Here is a 19,208-nt window from a genome sequence, read left to right as displayed (position 1 = left end):
ATTCTCAAACTTTTGGCCACGACTGTATATACCAAAATATTCAAAATAAATCAAATGTGAGGCCATTTTTCTGACAGCTAAAGCTTGGTATAACAACATGTATGTCAGGAATGCAAAGGCAGGACGATGGAGATGGTATTAAACTGAGGGAATCTCGTGTTCCCCTTCAGAGATGGAAAGGTGGAACAATGAACAGTTTTATTTATTTTTTTTGATTTGATTTGATTTGATTGATTAGCATTCAAATATCTCAGTGAATACAGAATACAGAATAAAGATTACCACAAAGCAAAAAATCATGAGACAAGGCTAATCAAAAGGTATTGGCTGAAGCATTTGCTTATTACGCCAACCCTTTCCGCCAACAGTCAACAGCTTTCCCATTTCCAAGGCGGTGGGAAACTTGGGCAGAGCAATGAAATGGGCAGCTTTAGAAAAACAATCCACAATGGTCCGTATGGTGGTATTACCTGAGGATGGTGGTAGTCCAGTTATGAAATTCAGGGCAACGTGCGACTAGTGTCTCCTGGGGATAGCCAGGGGCCTGAGAAACCCAACTGGTGGAGAGTTGGACGCCTTATACTGCGCACAAGTAGGACAAGGAGAAACAAAATCCTGGATATCTCGAGCTAGAGACAGTCACCAGAACAAGCGCTACATGAATGTTATTGTGTGGTTCTTACCCACAGGAAAACTTAGCAGAGTGGGCCCACTGAATCCCTTGCTGCGCACTGTGGTGGGTATGTATAGTCGGTTAGGAGGGCCCGTTCCAGGGTCGGGTTTTTCCCACTCTGCGTTTCTCATTAGACCCTCGATCTCCCATCTGAGGGCCCCGATGATGCAGGCTGCAGGTAGGATCCAATCATGCTTTTCGGAGAAAGAGCGCATCTGGCTTCACATTATGAGAGTTGAGGTTTTTGCGGTCTGTGCAGATGACCAGTGGCTGCTCCGTCCCTTTTAGCCAGCGCCTCCATGAATGGCTGAGAGAGGTCTGGTTGCAGCAGGCGAATGCTTGCTGTGCCGCCGGAGACCACTGGAAAGGAACTCTAGGAGAGGTTAAACATGTCAAGGCAGAGCAATGCGACTGAAATTACGGATGAAACACCTGTAGAAATTTGCAAAGCCCAGAAACCTCTGCAGCTCCTTACGAGTCCAACCGGCTCCGGCCATTCTACCACTGCCTTAATTTTAGCTGGATCCACCTGCAGCCAGCCCTGTTCTACAATGAACCCCAGAAAAGAGACAGACTGAACTTGGAACTCACATTTTTCTCCCTTGATGAATAGATGGTCCTCCTGTAGCCATTGCAGCACCTGTCTCTAATGTTCAGCTATGGACAGGTATAAAAATCACAATGTCGTCAAGTTACAAAAAAACACAGTGGTTAAAGAAGTCTCTCAAGACATCATTCACCAAGGCCTGAAAGGAGTGTTGGTGAGGCCGAAAGGCTTGACCAGGTACTTGAAAGTGAGTATTGAAGGCTGTTTTCCACTCATCCCCTTCCTTGATCCTGACTAAATGATAGGCATTCCTTAAATCCAGTTTTGTGAAAATGGTGGCTACTTGAACCAGTTCAAAAGCAGAAGATAGCAATGGCTGGGGATACTTATCGTTATTTTTGTTCAGCCCCCGAAAATCAATGCATGGACGGAGGAACTTGTCCTTTTTCTCCACAATGAAGAACCCCATCCCGAGCAAGGACTTGGAAGGACGGATTATTCACTGATGTAGTGTTCCATGGCCTCCCATTCCGGCTTAGTAAGACTGGACAGACTACTGGTGGGGAGTGGTGCCCTCGAGAGCAGATCAGTTCCACAGTCATATGGTCTCTGTGGAGGAAGTGAGAGTCCTTGCTAAACACTTCAGCTAGGTCATGGTAAACTGCAGGAGGCACCGTAGGGGTCGGGTGCAATGTGTGCTGGGCTGATGTCATGGGGTGGGTATCCTAGTATCCCCTTGGCCTGCGTCAACTCCCACCTCCGACAGAGTTCGACAGCATTCCAAGGGAGACTGGGGACACTGAGTCCAAATGGACCATGTTCAGCACCTATATTGCTAAAGCTGCTCCACTGAGTTGCAGCCACAAGGTGGTTGGTGCCTGTCGTGCACCAACCACTGAACAAGATGGTCGACCCCAGAGGTGAAAGGAACCATCAGGCTGAAGAAGGAGTCCTATTGGGCTTGGTTAGCCTGAGGGACTTCAGAAGCAGCCGATAGGTACCGACAGGCTAAGCAGAACGTGGCTGAAGCAAAAACTCTAGTGTAGGTCCTCTAAGGAAGGCGTGTCAGTGGGATTAAGGAGGTCCACGAACCATTCCTTCCACTGCCCGACAATTTCCTCAGTCGAAGTCAGCAGCACATTTGACCGTCTCCCTCGGGGTGTCCTGTGGGAGGTGCTTAGGCTGGTGCCCCACGACCTGGCCACAATTAAGAGGAAGAAAGTAGATGGAGGAATGGATTTCTGTGTGGAGTTTGCATGTTCTCCCCGAGTTTGTGTGGGTTCTCTCCAGGTACTCCAGCTTCCTTCCACAGACATGCAGTTAGTCGGGTTAGGTTAATTGGCCAGTCTTAATTGCCAATAGGTAAATGTGAGCATGAACGGTTTTCTGTCTCTATCTATCTCGCCCTATGGCAGCTGGGATAGGCTCCAGCCTTTCATGGATGGATGGATAAATAATTTTTCATATAAAGTTTTCTGTAGTACTGCAAAATAATCTCAAATTTAGTGTATGTTGTGTATGACTTTGGTCCAGGTCTCAGTATCCAGAGCAAATGATCGACATGGCTGGCTGGTGCAGTGTAACAAACCTCTGCAGTTCATGTCTCTGCACATACCTGAGGAGAACAGGTAAAGTCCACACAGCTAAACACACACACCTTTTCATCCTTCCTCCCACACATTTCTCATGCAGTGTGTACCTTTCTGTTGCTCAGGTCGTTGGATATCCTAGAACTGTCAGAGCAGAAGGACTTATTAAAGTTTCACTACCATACCCTCAGACTGTACTCTGCCATCTGTGCTCTGGGAAACAACCGAGTAGCTCATGCCCTCTGCTCCCACATGGATGAGGCACAGCTCCTTTACGCTATAGAGAATAAATATATGCCAGGTAATAGACACACAGCATATAAAGCATATTCTCATTCTCCATTTCTATATAGCAAACCGACTTTATAGAAAGTATTGTATTTTTATAAATCTATGTCTGTCTCTGAGTGTTAGCCTTATAAAATACTGGTCCAATTGTCAGAGTAAAACCACAACCCTTAATTGGACAGCTGGTTAAGAATATGAATAATGTATTTTTTTTAAAAATTTCATTTAATCTTTTGACCTTGGCAGCTTAGATAGTCCATAAAACAATAAACACAAGAAGAGTTATGTGCAATAGTACTGAACATGATCACATGTAGTCTGACCATAAAGAAGCATATAAATGTTACAGGATAGACATCAAGCTTGTTCTGTTTGTCCTAAACTCACAGGTCTTCTTCGTGCTGGCTACTATGACCTCCTCATCGACATCCACCTGAGCAGCTATGCTACAGCTCGCCTCATGATGAACAACGAGTACATTGTTCCCATGACGAATGACACAAAGAGCATCACTCTGTTTCCAAATGAAAAGAAGAAACATGGCCTGCCAGGCATTGGACTCAGCACCTCTTTGAGACCCAGAATGCACTTCACATCCCCAAATTTTGTATCCAGGCCCGGACCATCGTGCTCTAACAACGGCAACAGTGGATCAGGAGATTGTTTCCAGTACAGCCCTGAATTCCCCTTACATATACTGAAAGTGAAAACCATTGAGATGTTGACAGAGGCAGTACGGGAGGGAAGCATGCACGTACGGGACCCAGTAGGAGGAAGCACTGAGTTTCTATTTGTTCCACTCATCAAGCTGTTATATACTATGCTCATCATGGGCGTTTTCCAAAACGGAGATCTGAAGAATATCCTCCGACTGATTGAACCTTCTGTGTTCTGCGAACGACGCAATGAGCAGGATGCACGTTGCATGGAGTTGGAGGTCCTAAAGAAGGGTGAAGCCGAAGGAGGAGGAAAGGAGGGGGTGCTGAATGTCCCCAAAGAAGGACTATTAGAGATGAAGCTGCCAGAGCCTGTAAAACTCCAGGTGACACTCAGTAGAAGCTCCCAGTTTGGAAATGTATTTCTTATATAGAAATTCACTGTTGTTCACCATTTTTGTTAGCTAAGGTAAAGGTCATATTCTGTTCATATTTCAGTCAGGATCATTATAGTTATTCCAACTAGTAATTCATATTTGGTGGGATGCCTCTGTTCTGGGACCCCCCATGTGCATGCAAAGAAACCCAAAGACCCAGGAAGACCCACAGTGTAGATACAATTGTCATTACCTCACATACCACATGACCTAATCAAAGTGATTTTACAAACTGTGTAGAGGTCATGCCAGCTTAAATAGGAATCCCTACATGAATTAGTATGTATAAAAGGACATTAGCTATAAGCTGATGTGATCAGCACTGAGGTCAGCTTCTCTGGTGGGATCACAACTGAGCTCTCTCGCTGTGATAACAAAGCTGTAGAAAGACATGGCTTAAGACAAATCTTGAGACATTTTCTCACAGACATCCAGATCCCAGGATGGTGTGAGCAGTATACTGAAATAAAATCAGAATATTCAACAATCCAATGTAAGCACATGGTTCTGGTTCCTTGGAAAGACACAACACAAGTGCAAAGACAGAAGAAGAATTTCAGTTGTGCAAAAGTCTCAAAGTTAAATCAGACATGGAAGCAAAGGTAAATATAGTTGTACAGTTATGCATCATTGAAGGACTGGAAAAATTATAATAACTTAATACATCACATACCATAAAGGCCCTTTCACGTAGAATTATTAAATAATAGGCTTATCTTTTCCAAGTCCCTGTTAGTAAATGATTTAATAATTGATCAACATATTGATTTACTCCACTGTTACCTTCTTCAGTGTCCAGAGCAGCAACCTGAATGCTACTCCCACAGAGGTCGATTATCATGTTAATATTTTTACATCTTCACTTCGTACAACTCTGGATACTGTTGATCCTGTGAAAGAGAAAGCCTTAAATCAGAAGTACTTGATTCCCTGGTATAACTCTCAAATATGCACCTTAAAGCAGATAACACGTAAGCTAGAGAGGAAATGATGTCTCAGTAATTGAGAAGATCATCATTTAGCCTGGAGAAATAGTTTGCTCCTTCATATTCAATCCCTCTATAAAGCTGGAACATCTTTTTATTTATCACTGATTGAAGAAAATAAAAACCACCCTAGGTTTGTACTCAGCACAGCTAACAGATCATCTGCAGAGGAATGGCTTATTTGAAGAGTTTCAGTCAGGTTTCAGAGCTCATCACAGCACAGAAACAGCTTTAGTGAAGGTTACAAATGATCTTCTTATGGCCTCTGACAGTGGACTCATCTCTTTCCTTGTCCAATAGCATTCGATGCTATTGACCATAATATTTTATTACAACGATTAGAGCATGCTGTAGGTATTCAAACCACTGCACTGCTATCATGATCTGTGTGTGCAGCTCGTGTCTTGAAGAGAGGACCCAAACGCAGACACGTGAAGCTGGGACCAATCTTAACAATAGTGATCTGTTATTTTCTTAACAGATCACTTCTCTGTCAGACTGCAGGCTTACTTGGGGTTTCTAGTGTATTTAAAATCTGAATGGGAGGCAGAGCCCTCAGCTATTAGGTCCCTCTTCCAGTTCCCTGTTTGGTTTTATATAGAGAGACAGACACTCTCTATACATTTAAAATTAGGCTTAAAACTTTCCCTTTTGGTAAAGCTTATAGTTAGGGGTGGACCGGTTAACGCTAAACCACCACTTAGTTATGCTGCAAGAGTCCACCTATCCATGAGTTATCTTAGCTACTTTGGGCTACACTCTAGCTCTCGTAGGATGAGACATGGAGTACTTCCTAAATAGTTCACCACTTCATCGCAAGGCTGACACAAAGAGACAGAAAGCTATTTATGCTCATACTGACAGCCTTATCTAATTTAGATTTAGTTATCTGTAGAAGCATGTCTTTGGGCTGTGGTAGAACACAGAAACAAGACATTTTCTGTACTGGGCTTTAAACAAGCTTTTTAATGACGTAATGACATCAATTCAGTTGTGCAGTATTTCTGCATTGGCATTTCCCCTAATATCGAAATCACTTTAGAAATTGAATTTCCTAATGGCCACTATGTGCATTTTTAAAAATTTCTTCTTTAAACCATGTAATTAGAAATGGGATCCCATGCTTTTACACACAATTAGTTATAGTTGTTATTTATGTATGTAAACTCACAGAAAAACCAGACACAACACCTTAAAATATTCACTGCAGAGAGATAGTCTGCAGGGAAGCAGATTCCCTGACAGAAAAATGTACTGCAGTTATGCATCATGTTATGGCTTTGGAGCAATTATGTATAGTTGCTTGTATCTAATGTGTGTGTGTGTGTGTGTGTAGATGTGTCATGTGCTACAGTACCTGTGTGACTGTCAGGTGCGCCATCGTATCGAGGCAGTGGTGGCCTTCTCTGATGACTTTGTGGCTTGCCTCCAAGAAAACCAACGATTTCGTTACAATGAGGTGATGCTGGCACTCAACATGTCTGCAGCCCTTACTGCCAAGAAGACCAAAGAGTTCAGATCTCCCCCACAGGAACAGGTGGGAACACCACAGAACAGTCAGATCTAGAGGAGCGCTTCAACTTGCTATTAATCTCATTGCACAGAAATTTTCTGTAATTCAAATAGTTGCCTAGCAAAGGACACTTGCTAGCTAAAGCTCAGTGAAGAGCAGTAAATAATGCTAAGTGGGCGACTTACATACACATTTTATTTTAATTTGGCTTTGTATAGAAACACAGTTTTTGCAAACAGTCAGCCAATCAGCCAAGGTTGAGGGTGAACCCATAGTGAAACCTAGCCCCACACTATCATGTGATATACTGAGGTCAGAAGACCCAGGATGTGAGTGGGTGTTAAGGCATCTGGGAAGGGATCTCAAAACTGGATAATAGATGGCAGACAGTTGGTGTCGTAAGCCCCGCCTCTGTTCAAAGATGGTCGTTCACAGTGGACATAGATGGCCTCTTTCACTCCTCTTTCAAACCATCTGTCTTCTCTGTCCAAAATGTGAACATTGGCATCCTCAAAAGAGTGACCTTTGACCTTTAGATGCAGATGAACAGCTGAGTCTTGTCCCGTGGAGGTGGCTCTTCTATGTTGTGCCATGTGTTTATGAAGTGGCTGTTTGGTCTCTCCAATGTAGAGGTCTGGGCATTCCTCGCTACACTGTACAGCATACACCACGTTGTTAAGTTTGTGTTTAGGAGTTTTGTCTTTGGAATGAACCAGTTTGTGTCTGAGTGTGTGGCTGGGTCTGAAGTACACTCTTGGCTCTTTTAAAGGGATAGTATTAGCTACTGGTACGGATATGTTGATGCCCCTTGGGTCAAAATCAAAATCCAAGAAGTAGAATCCTTCACTGCTCACATCAACTCAGTGGTTAAAAACATAGTTCATCAAGGAAGGCACAAAAGATAACGGTTTGCCATTCCTGGACTGTGCCGTGCGCATTAAGGAGAATGGAAACCTCAACCCAGCCACACACACAAAAGCTGGTTTGTCCCAAGTACAAAACTTCCAAACACAGACTTAGCAACATAGTGTATGCTGTGCTGTGCAGCGAGGATAGGTGACACCTCTACATTGGAGAAACCAAACAGCCACTCCAAAAATGCATGGTATAACATAGAAGAGCCACCTCAACAGGACAAGACTGTGCTGTACATCTACACCAAAAAGATAAAGGCCAATCTTTCATGCATGCCAGCATTCACATCTTGAATTGAGAAAACAGATGGTTTATAGGAGGAGTAAAAGAGGACATCTAGGTCAGCTGTGCTTATGACACCAACTGTCACCGATCCCCCAGCAACCCCTCCCAGGTACCGCAGGCCCCCAGGCCCCACTTACGTCTTGTGCCAGGTGACCTCATTAGGTCATATGATAGGGTAAGGCAAGGTCTCACAGTGGTTTCAGCCAAAACCTCAGGTGATAATGATCCACAACTTTTTTCCACATGTGATGATTCACATGTTGGAGTGAAACCACTGGGAGACATTGCCCCACGCCACAGTCCCACTGGGTTTAAACCACTAGGTTTAAATATTACTGTTTAAAAACCTGGGACTGTCTTGGTTCCTCTTGTATGTGAGGTGAAATGTTTTCAAAAATGTTATAGTCCAGTCCCCTTCTTTTCAAGCTCTTAAGAGTACCATGACCTGAATCACTGATAACCTAAACAGTCATCTTGTAGAGCCACTTTTACCAGCAATAACCTAAAAGTACCATTTTCTCTCGCATCGTTGTGGAAGAATTTTGGTCCACTGATCTTTACATTGTTTCTTCTGTTCATTGAGGTCTCTAGGCTTTCATTTGTGCAAAGCACAGAAAGGTCCTGCCACAAGCACAACATGTATGTAGTAAAGCTTTCAGCTTTCACGCCGTCTTGTAGCTTGTAACTAAACATGTGTATGTACTTTGGATCTATATTGAAAATCTAATGGTTGCTTTAAAGATTCTGTTACCAATCTGCAGATCAACATGCTGTTAAACTTTAAGGATGAGAAGCAGGAGTGTCCCTGTCCTGAATACATCCGAGAACAGCTGCTAGACTTCCATGAAGATCTGATGAGGCACTGTGGTCAGTTTCACAAAACACTGTTGCATCAACTACAGTTGCCAGAAAGAGATCAATAGCCGTAATATCAATAAAATAAATATAACAGTAATGTGTGTATAGTCAATATTCATTAATTGTAGACATACCATACATGCATTGATCTGCCCATTTTGCTAGGTATAGAGTTGGACGAGGAGAGAGGCATAAGCTGTGACAGTGACTTCACCATACGAGGTCGACTCATGTCACTGGTGGAGAAAGTGGCTTATCTAAAGAAGAAGATGGCCAACCTGCCAAAGGAAAAAAAAGACAGGAAACCCAGTAAGGCCATTCTTAAATGAGCTGCCAGTAATTCTCAATGAATAGGAACATGTACAAAAAAAGTAAATAAGACCTTTGACTTCAGGACATTCACTCTCTGGCCTGCTCTCTCTTCCTCCTTCTCTGTCCTTCTCCTTAAGGTACCTTACAGCAGCTCATTTCTGATACGATGGTGCGCTGGGCTCAGGAGTCAGTTATAGAGGATCCAGAGCTGGTCAGAGCTATGTTCGTCCTACTTCACCGCCAGTATGATGGCATTGGTGGACAGGTTTGTGTGTGTTAGTAGAACAGAAAATCCATACCACTGGAATCCCCAAATAAATGTATGCAATATAGTCATGGTATATTTTTAACAATCTGATGTGAGAGTTGTTCGTTTAGGAAAATATGAGGAGCGGCTGTCCAGCCTGCTCCATATGTGACACACTTCCTCGGGTCCCAAGCAATAAATCTGGCAACTGATGCACATACGAACAAACAATCTGTTTTAGTGTGTATTATATTCAAACTAGAGATTACTTGAACAAAAAAAAGTCAAACCTCCATAAAAAAAACAAAATAGGTATTCCTGATGGATCAGTCCTTGGTGCTACTTTTCATAAATGATCTGCCTACCAGTTCACCAGAGGCCGACTGTCAGCTTTATTCAGATGATGTGGCCATAAATTCACCAGATAATTAAGTCTAGTACAACAAGTCCCACAAGTCAACAGATATGTGGGACTTTCTTCATTTATTTGCGCAGTGTCACTAATATTAGAAACATCCCATCTCAGTGTGATGCTCTATAAGAACTTCCTGAACTGTCTTCGGTTGATCCAGAAAGGTGCAGCGAGAATACGAACTGGGACTTGAAAGAGAGCCCATATTTCTCCTATATTAGCTCATCTTCATTTGATCCCTGTTAAAAGAATTACATTTGAATTAAAATTTAATTTAAAATCCTTCTGTCCCACATCAGATTGCACTCTCACACAAACACTACAGTTATTTGAAAAGAACAATGTAAGTTGTTGAATTCAGTGTATGAATTTATCTCTCCTTACTTCAGGTACAGATGTGAAATATCATGCTCAGTCTGCAAAGTAACAATGCTTCTGCTTGTATATTAAATGTATGTCACTCAGTTTAATAAGGTATAAGTATGTCTGTGCAGGTGCGGGCTCTTCCTAAAACCTACACTATAAACTCAGTATCAATCGAGGACACCATCAACCTGTTAGCGGCTCTTGGTCAGATCAGATCTCTGCTGAGTGTGCGAATGGGAAGAGAGGAGGAGAAACTGATGATCAGAGGCCTGGGGTGAGAGCACGCTTATCTGTCAGGCTCTTGCATGTCTGAATGATTTGTTTACCTTTGTTTTGTTTTGCTTTAACTCCCAACAAGAAGAGGAAAATTGTAAAACAAATATTTAGGTGAATGAAAGTTCAGACACAGAGAAATTACAATTTTGTGCATGTGTGTATATATTTGATTTTTAATCTATCTACAGAATGCCCTACAGGCACATAAAAACTCATTCAGAATTTGAAATCTAACAGCTGGACTTTTGTCTTCAAGTATTCTTTTACGTCTTGTGTAACTGCTCAGACTAACTTTAAAGAGTCTCATACTAAGGATGTGGCTTAGGTACACATAATCTGTAGCTAAGCCACAGGTTACACAAAAAAAACTGCAAAATTTCACTTTACCTATGGGTTATATGCTTTGTTTCAATGGTTTGCAAGCCTGGTGGCCAAAGAACACCTGTATTCATGCACAAAAGTCTTTCTTTTGGTTGCATTTTCACAGACAATTTGCAGCATCTTGATCTAGAGCAGCTTTCCTGTCAGGATTAATACCACTCGACAAACATATTCTATGCCTCGTCTTCAGCACTTTATTATACACTTAAATACAAAGCAACAAATTGTCTTCCTTGTGAAGTGCCACTTTAGCTTGTTTGGTAAGGTAAAGTGGGACTTGGTAGCGTTTACCACCTAATCCTGGCAGATGACTGTTGGCATCTATAGTCCAGCTGAAGCTACACAATACATGTGCACATGTGTCATATAGGTAACCTTCAAAATATTGTTTGCTGCTTTTCCTTTAGGTGATGGGTCCTCCTTCACTAGTGGCATATAGTGATTTGCTTCATACAAGGAAATGATCCCTTTTGCCCCTTATTAATCTCCTTGTAGTCATTTGGTGGATTTAATGTCACAAGCATGTAATTCTCATTATCTAGCAACTTTGAAAATGCACTCTGGTTTCATTTGAAAGAAATTTGTTAAACTCAACATTGTTGGTGACCCAGATTAGGTTTGAGGTTAGGTTTTAAACTCAAATATGTTACTTTTAAAATGAAGTCTGGTCTTTTGAGGAACTACATATTTAGCACTTCTGCGCTGGCCTCTTTTTTCCATTTTAGACATTGTTGGTTGCACTCGACCCAAAACTGTTCTCACTCGGTTTGTATCCAAAAGCCTTGTAATAAAAATGAGCACACATGAACCTCAGGCTTTTAAATGCCAAAACCTGAATATCACTGTTGTAATAACAAAACACTGTGGTCAAATATTAAGCAGTGAATATATGAAAGAGTTTGAGTTGTCAGTTAAATGTAATCCATCCTTCTTCCTCTCAGAGATATCATGAACAACAAAGTGTTTTACCAACATCCTAACCTGATGAGAGCGTTGGGAATGCACGAGACTGTTATGGAGGTCATGGTCAATGTGCTCAGTGGAGGAGACTCCAAGGTATGTAGCAGTAATAGTGCTGACATAGTCAAGAACAACCCAAATGAACACAGACAAGAGTCATGATAAAGAACGGTAGAGCAGTGGGGAAATGTTGCATTTGTCTTCTGCTATATTTCAAATAAATTATGCGTCACAAAATGTTTTTAAATGTATGTTTTTCCCCTGAAGTATTTTCAGATAAGTAAACATAAAGGGACATTATTGTCTAACAACCTGTGATGCATGTGTGTTTTCAGGAAATCACCTTTCCAAAAATGGTGGCCAACTGTTGTCGTTTTCTATGTTACTTCTGTCGAATCAGCCGTCAGAACCAGAAAGCCATGTTTGACCATCTGAGTTATCTGCTGGAGAACAGCAGTGTTGGCCTGGGTGAGTAATGATGACCTAACAAGCATTATCTCAGTTGAATATTTATTATGAAGAGAACAGGAGATGAGGGAATGTTGGAGACATTGTCAATGCATGGTGACCAACATTTGCCAATAAAGTGAACTAGCTCAGAATTGTTTTGTTATTGATTAACGTTGGTAGTCGAGGACGGGTAGCAACTACAGAGTTGTGTAAAAGCTGGAAGAATGACATTGCAATTTACCCACAAGACATAGAGCTCAAAAAGACAAACATGTGCTTGGTGTCGTTTTGGGGCTCTCTGTCTCTCTGTCAGAGTGAAAAAATTAACACTGAAAAACTGGTGGAGGACTTGAGCACAGATGAATGCATTTGTTATGAAAGTTGACAGTTTGTGTCAAGTATGGGAACAAAGCTTACTTGTTGTTCCTAGAGTATTTAAAAGTAGAATGGGAGGCAGAGCCTGCAGCTTTCAGGCCCCCTCTTCTGTGTGAACAGCTCACAGATTAGATATCTTAATACAAGATATTTTTGCTTGAAATAAGTGAAAAAAATCTGTCAATGGAACAAGTGAAAATTCTCCAGATCCAAGGTGCACTGTCTAAAAATAAGTTCCTGTATCTCACTGAAATGTTACTCTGTAACTGACTGTGTCTTATTTTAAGTGTGATGAGATATTTTGACTAGAAATTAGACACATAAACTAAGATTTTGAGTTTTTGCAGTGTATATTTATATAAAACTTGTCTACTCGCTCAAAGCACGTTAGAATACACATTTACACATTCGCACTAACACACATTCTGGGATTAAGTAAATGGTAAATGGACTGGTTCTGATAAAGTACTTTTCTACTCTGAGCACTGAAAGCGGTTTACACAACATGCCTCATTCACCCATTAGCACTGTCTGTGCTTTCTATCTAACATTCATGCTCTGATGGCTGGATCGTAAAACAACTGGGGATTAGTATCTTGCCCAAGGATATTTGGCATGAAGACTAGAGCAGACGGGGGTTGAACCACCAACCTCCTGATTCGTGGCTGACCTGCTCTACCCCCTTAGCTGCAGCCACTCAGTCTGCTACTGACTTTTGGATTGGCAGACTACCCTCTCTAGCTCTGGGATGTTTGTTGCTTTGGAGCAAATGACTATCTATTGTGAAAGTTTGTATAGTTGCATACACTTTACATATGTCTTTTCCTCTTCTCAGCATCTCCATCTATGCGAGGATCCACTCCCCTGGATGTGGCTGCAGCATCAGTCATGGATAATAATGAGCTTGCCCTTGCTTTAAGAGAGCCAGACCTGGAGAAGGTGAGGCTGAAAACGACTTAGACACACACAAAAAAGGAAAACTTTAAACTGTATTAGATATTCTGAGGTCACCTTAGCCTATAGAATAGAAGAGCCCGTTATTGTCACTGTACATGTAAAACGAAATTGTACCAACTGTGGTGGAATAAAATACAGTCTGGGGAAGAAGCTATGACTTAATTGACCTGAGGTGTCGACCAGGGGGCAGCAGGTCAAACGGGTGGTATTTAGGGTGCAAGGGGTCACCCGTGAAGGCCCTGGTTTTTCTGAGACAGGAGAATCTGGCGAGGGTGCAAGACGCCATCTTATGAAAATTAAGGTCTGTTAAGTTTGTGTTGCCTCAGAGAAAATTTCTAAAGTAGATTGCTCCATGAGCCTTGGCTCCATGTATAACCTTCTCCAGCATCTTCATACACCTTTGAATATGCCACAAAAGCGTTCCGTGCGCGGGGCTGCATGGCGACAACGCGCTAGCTCGTTTAGCTTGTTAAGCTCGTATATACACATACATATTAACCTGGGCTAGTAACTCATCCCTGACCTGGAGTGGGCACTCTATTCTTTTCAGATTAAGAATCACTGGTAGGAGCCAAGAGGATGGGTAACCAGAACCACAGAAATTTTAAAACAATGCTCTGGTTGTATTAAAATATTGTGCACTGTATTACAACCAACAACAGTATCCAGTACTGTCCCTACACACTGCTCCCCGGGCGCTGGATTGGTGACTGCCCAACGCTTCACTGAGTGAATAGGTTAAATGCAGAGAGTAATTTCCCAACAGGGGATTAATAAAGCATACATTAATTAAATGGAGTGTGCGCAGACAAACAAAAACATAAAACAAAATAAAGTCAGACCCGGGTCTTTTAAATATAAGTGTGAGTGAGCAGTTTATTGGTTAAATCAGTGCAGCGATCGATGTATAATTTGCAATTTGTCCTACCACAGTTCAGGCAAGCAGGCTGCAAGATTCAGTTGCATATGAGCTGTGGCTCGCTCCATTGCAATAAAGGAGCATCATTCTACTGTGGATTTCCAGAAGGTGTATGATATTTTCTGTGGACTCTCGGTTTTCTGATCTTCAGCTCAAAAAACCTGACCTAAAAGGGAGGTCAGAGTTACTTCACATGCACACGGACAATTATACATAAACATTTCTGCTTAAGGAAGAAAGCATGTACAAAATTAGGCTTAAACTTCATCCCCAAATCACTTCTGTATTCCTTTGTAAGTTCAAGTTCTGTTTCTAATTTGGTGTACAACTATCGAATTCATATATTTTATAATGCATATTAATCTGGTCCTTACCAATCATGAAATTAACTTAATTAGTTCCAAAGGTCTAATCCGTACTACTCCTATAAGGCAGCAGACTCGGTATACCCAGTCATTATACAAATTGATAATAGCAGTGGTTAACAGAATGCAAATATGTACTTAGCTTCCAAGCTAAAGCCACTTAGAAAAAAGAGAGTACGAGTTTATATAGCAGCAGTTAGCGGCGTTAACATTTCAGCATGTTGGTTAGCAGCTGCAACTGTAAAGTCTACTCGCCAGTGCAAAGCACTTTGCATTCACAAGAAACAGCTTCAGCTTCACGCTTTTCAACCTCTTTTTCAACAGCAACAATGTTCCTCATATTTAGTAAGCAGCCTTACCAGCGTAACCAAACGGTAAACAGTTAAAGGCTGGAGAACAAATCCCATTGGTTGAAAATGAAATTGTCCATCAAGGTCAGAAAATAACAACTGTTAAACCAAATTGAATAAATAACAAAAATTAAATGTATTTTGCTTTCAACACAACAACTTTTACAGTCATCTAATTAGAATTTTGCTTTAGAGTTTGCAATACGTTACACCACATGAGTAGTAATTCTGACCAAAGGTTTCTACTTTTATCTGACTGTGACTGTGGGCTAAAACATCACCTGCATAAAGCAAATCTTGAGGCCACCAAATTGAGATTTTCCATTATTCCTATATAGTCTATAAAGGCTATGAATTGGTGACAAAGGGCAGCCCAGGTGGAGTCCAACATGCACCGGAAACAAATTTCCATCCATACATTCGCTTCCACTTATCCTTTTCAGGGTTGCGGGGGGCGCTGGAGCCTATCCCAGCTGTCATAGGGCGAGAGGCGGGGTACACCCTGGACAGGTTGCCAGTCTGTCACAGGGCTAACACATAGAGACCGACAACCATTCGTGCTCACATTCACACCTATGGGCAATTTAGATTAATCAATTAACCTATCCCCACAAACTGCATGTCTTTGGACCGTGGGAGGAAGCCGGAGTACCCGGAGGGAACCCACGCAAACATGGGGAGAACATGCAAACTCCACACAGAAAGACCGCTAGCCACCATGCCACCATGCTGCCCGGAAACAAATTTATTAGTATAAAATCCAGAAAGCTACACACTGAGATTATTTTAAAGTGGCACATGCCACCCCATGTCACCACAGTAGATCTGTCCCCGCTGCCGGTAATGTGGCCCAAGCTCTCGCTGTGGGCATACAAAATATTCCATGGCAATGGGTCAGGCATCCCATACTGCTGAAGCCCTTTGTGCTTCGGTCTATCTCTGTTAATTCAGTGTAAACTGTAGGTGTCTTTCCACTGCGCTATATTTGTTCTTTTTAAAACAAACAACCCAAAATAACAATAATAATAATAATAATTTACTTTTGCAGGTGGTGCAATATCTAGCTGGGTGTGGGCTGCAGAGCTGTGTGATGCTGGTCCGTAAGGGATACCCTGACATTGGCTGGAACCCTGTGGAGGGGGAACGATACCTTGACTTCCTGCGCTTTGCTGTCTTCTGCAATGGTAAAAATGTAACCATATAACTGCAGTCAGATCATTTATTTTCCACTGGAATCTGTGTCTTGTGCAACCACAAACTTAGCAACTTGTCCCTGTTATGTGGCCAGGTGAAAGTGTGGAGGAGAATGCCAATGTTGTGGTAAGGCTCCTTATTCGTCGACCAGAATGTTTTGGCCCGGCTCTTCGAGGTGAAGGCGGTGACGGGTTATTGGCAGCAATGGAGGAGGCCATTAAAATCTCTCAGGATCCCTCCAGAGATGGTCCGTCTCCTATGTCTGAGAGCAGCAAGGCACTGTATGACAACACTTCTAACCTGATTACTTACATATACATATTAAAGTTCACACTGACAGAAATCAGTTGTACTGAAAAGGCAAGGATACATTTCCTTTATATTTATACAGCACCCATTCATAGCAGCAGTTATCTCCAGACACTCAAGATACCAGCTGTCAGATAATTCCCTATAAGCAGCACTTGGCGACACTGGCAAGGAAGACCTCACATTTAATAGGAAGTGCTCTATAGCACAATCATGTTGACTGTTTCCATTTGGTCTGCCTGGTAGACTAAATTCCTTATGAAGGTCTGTTCATGAACCTAAACTGCCAAGTCTAGACGGCTTGTCGACAACCTGTTAAATGTTCAGGGATTTTCTTAAGATCTACAATTTGCTTCTGTTTCGGAAATTAGGGCATGCAAAATGCTTACTCATAACAATTATAATTTGTTGTCCAGATATATATTGCAGTAGTTATGAATGCCTGTCACAAAATCCCAGGGTTCAGTTGGATATGACTTTGAGCACACAATTTCCATTGGCACACCTTTTGGTAACTTCCTAAACTACATGTCGTATTTCCGGTACTAACAATATTCAAGCAGATTATCTCTTCCTGTGTTTTCCATTTAGAAAAGAACGATTTCAGACAAACATCAGCCTGAATCAATTATCCTGAGTTCATGAGTAACTACAGTACAAGCACAGGGTGGGAAATGAGCATAACAGGTCAGAAGAAAATGGTCTAAAGTATTTAGGGGCATTTAATATGAGAGTGTGTCTCTGTGTGTCTGTGTGTAGCAGTGACATGCCAGGGGAAGAGGAAGATGATACTATTCACATGGGAAATGCCATCATGACCTTCTACGCTGCTCTCATTGACCTGCTGGGCCGCTGTGCTCCAGAGATGCATGTGAGTTACTTTGCACTGTACACATGCGTTTGTTCAGCTGTCTCTGTGATGTCTATGTCGTCCTGGTCCTGGTCAATGACCTATTTCTACAGGGTCCTATTGTGGAAAATGCCTTAGGAAATGTTTGAGGAGAGATGTTTTCTTCCGACTTCATTTGCATGTAAACCATCGTGTCTGAATAGCTGACTGCGTTCACAAAACAGATTAAAAATGTGCTCCACATGTCTCTTTAGTGAGCATAATGTTTTTTCAAAGTCTCTTTTGAGTAGCTGTAGTTGTTGTTTGCAGATATTGTTAGCTCCCACATGCACAATGACTTTTCGATTGCCCGGAAGCAAGAATGCCAGTAGCTTTATCCTCTACAATAGCTACAATAGATCAGATAATAGCTCCCAGGTAAGAGGGGTTTGTGACTGAGCTTGTTTTAATATTTTGGATTATTGAGTAACCGATAATGAGAGTTGTCGCCGGCCGTATGTGTGGTCTTATGGGCTTCGAGCTGGCTGGGCTTGAAGTGGAGTACCAGCGATTCAAAATACACAACTCCTACATGCAGCCTTACGTATATAGTGCACTCACTTAAGCCCTACCTCTTTTCTATTAGCTGATCCATGCTGGTAAAGGTGAAGCTATCCGTATCAGAGCCATTTTGAGGTCTCTTATTCCTATTGAAGACTTGGTGGGAGTCATCAGTATTCCATTCTCTATGCCTAACCTGGCTAAAGGTAAGAAAGTCATCTGACATGATGAGATCTAATCCAGTAATGTAATAACAGTAACTGATCCTGTAATATCAGCAATCAAGAACTGAATTGTGTTGGTGTGCATGCACAGATGGGTTGGTTGTGGAGCCAGACATGTCAGCAGGTTTCTGCCCAGACCACAAAGCAGCCATGGTGCTGTTCCTGGACCGTGTCTATGGTATAGAAGACCAGAATTTTCTTCTCCACCTTTTGGAGGTTGGGTTCTTACCAGACCTGAGGTCTGCCGCCTCTCTGGACACTGTAAGTTCCTGTCTGTGTGTATGCATCTTTTCTTTCTCTTCAGGAACAGAAATACGAACTTGACAAAAAGACAGAAAGGTAAACTAACAAGGAGTCAAGACTGAACCACAAACAAAAACCAGGGAGCCAGCAATAAACAGGGAAACTTGTGAGACAACCTGTTAGACTTTGATATTGTTTCTTACTGGTAGATAGCTTGGCACAAATACACGTTTTATTCACTGTGTATAATATTCCCCCAGAGGTATAAAAACATATGTACATGCCACACATGTAGTTTCTCTATTACATTGTTATTTCTCTCTCCTTCTTTGTGTTAGGTTGCTCTGAGTGCCACAGACATGGCACTGGCACTCAACAGGTATCTGTGTACAGCAGTGCTGCCTCTCCTGACTAAATGTGCGCCACTGTTTGCGGGGACGGAGCCGTTCGCCTCACTAATTGACTCCCTGCTTCATACGGTTTATCGCCTGTCCAAAGGCTGCTGCCTCACCAAAGCTCAGAGGGACTCCATAGAGGAGTGTCTGCTTGCTGTTTGTGGGTAAGATGAAGACATACATGTACATATGAGTCAGAGTACAAGACATGATAACCTTTAATGAGTATTTATGATTTAGTTTACCTTTTTTTAAAAGCACATGCTATAGATCATGTGTTTGACTCTTGATCAGAGATGGCACATTCCACTAACGTATGGATTCCTTTTAATGTAC

The 19,208-nt window shown here is 42.1% G+C and overlaps 1 protein-coding gene across 1 annotated transcript in view; it reads left to right on the top strand.

The window, feature by feature from the left end:
* The window catches only part of ryr2a (ryanodine receptor 2a (cardiac)), a 267,874-nt gene that overhangs the window by 115,477 nt on the left and 133,189 nt on the right, over positions 1 to 19,208 (top strand). The window contains exons 37-53 of the mRNA XM_025909791.1: positions 2,754 to 2,848; positions 2,935 to 3,110; positions 3,487 to 4,139; positions 6,513 to 6,713; positions 8,651 to 8,756; positions 8,913 to 9,056; positions 9,197 to 9,324; positions 10,213 to 10,358; positions 11,683 to 11,797; positions 12,037 to 12,169; positions 13,362 to 13,465; positions 16,166 to 16,301; positions 16,406 to 16,592; positions 17,380 to 17,491; positions 18,096 to 18,216; positions 18,326 to 18,495; positions 18,816 to 19,036. Of these exons, the coding sequence (XP_025765576.1) occupies positions 2,754 to 2,848; positions 2,935 to 3,110; positions 3,487 to 4,139; positions 6,513 to 6,713; positions 8,651 to 8,756; positions 8,913 to 9,056; positions 9,197 to 9,324; positions 10,213 to 10,358; positions 11,683 to 11,797; positions 12,037 to 12,169; positions 13,362 to 13,465; positions 16,166 to 16,301; positions 16,406 to 16,592; positions 17,380 to 17,491; positions 18,096 to 18,216; positions 18,326 to 18,495; positions 18,816 to 19,036 (2,948 nt within the window). The remainder of the gene's footprint in view (positions 1 to 2,753; positions 2,849 to 2,934; positions 3,111 to 3,486; positions 4,140 to 6,512; positions 6,714 to 8,650; positions 8,757 to 8,912; positions 9,057 to 9,196; positions 9,325 to 10,212; positions 10,359 to 11,682; positions 11,798 to 12,036; positions 12,170 to 13,361; positions 13,466 to 16,165; positions 16,302 to 16,405; positions 16,593 to 17,379; positions 17,492 to 18,095; positions 18,217 to 18,325; positions 18,496 to 18,815; positions 19,037 to 19,208) is intronic.

This window comes from Oreochromis niloticus, linkage group LG8, assembly GCF_001858045.2.
Source record: "Oreochromis niloticus isolate F11D_XX linkage group LG8, O_niloticus_UMD_NMBU, whole genome shotgun sequence".
NCBI classification, from domain to species: domain Eukaryota; kingdom Metazoa; phylum Chordata; class Actinopteri; order Cichliformes; family Cichlidae; genus Oreochromis; species Oreochromis niloticus.
This window is presented reverse-complemented; position numbering and strand designations above follow the sequence as displayed.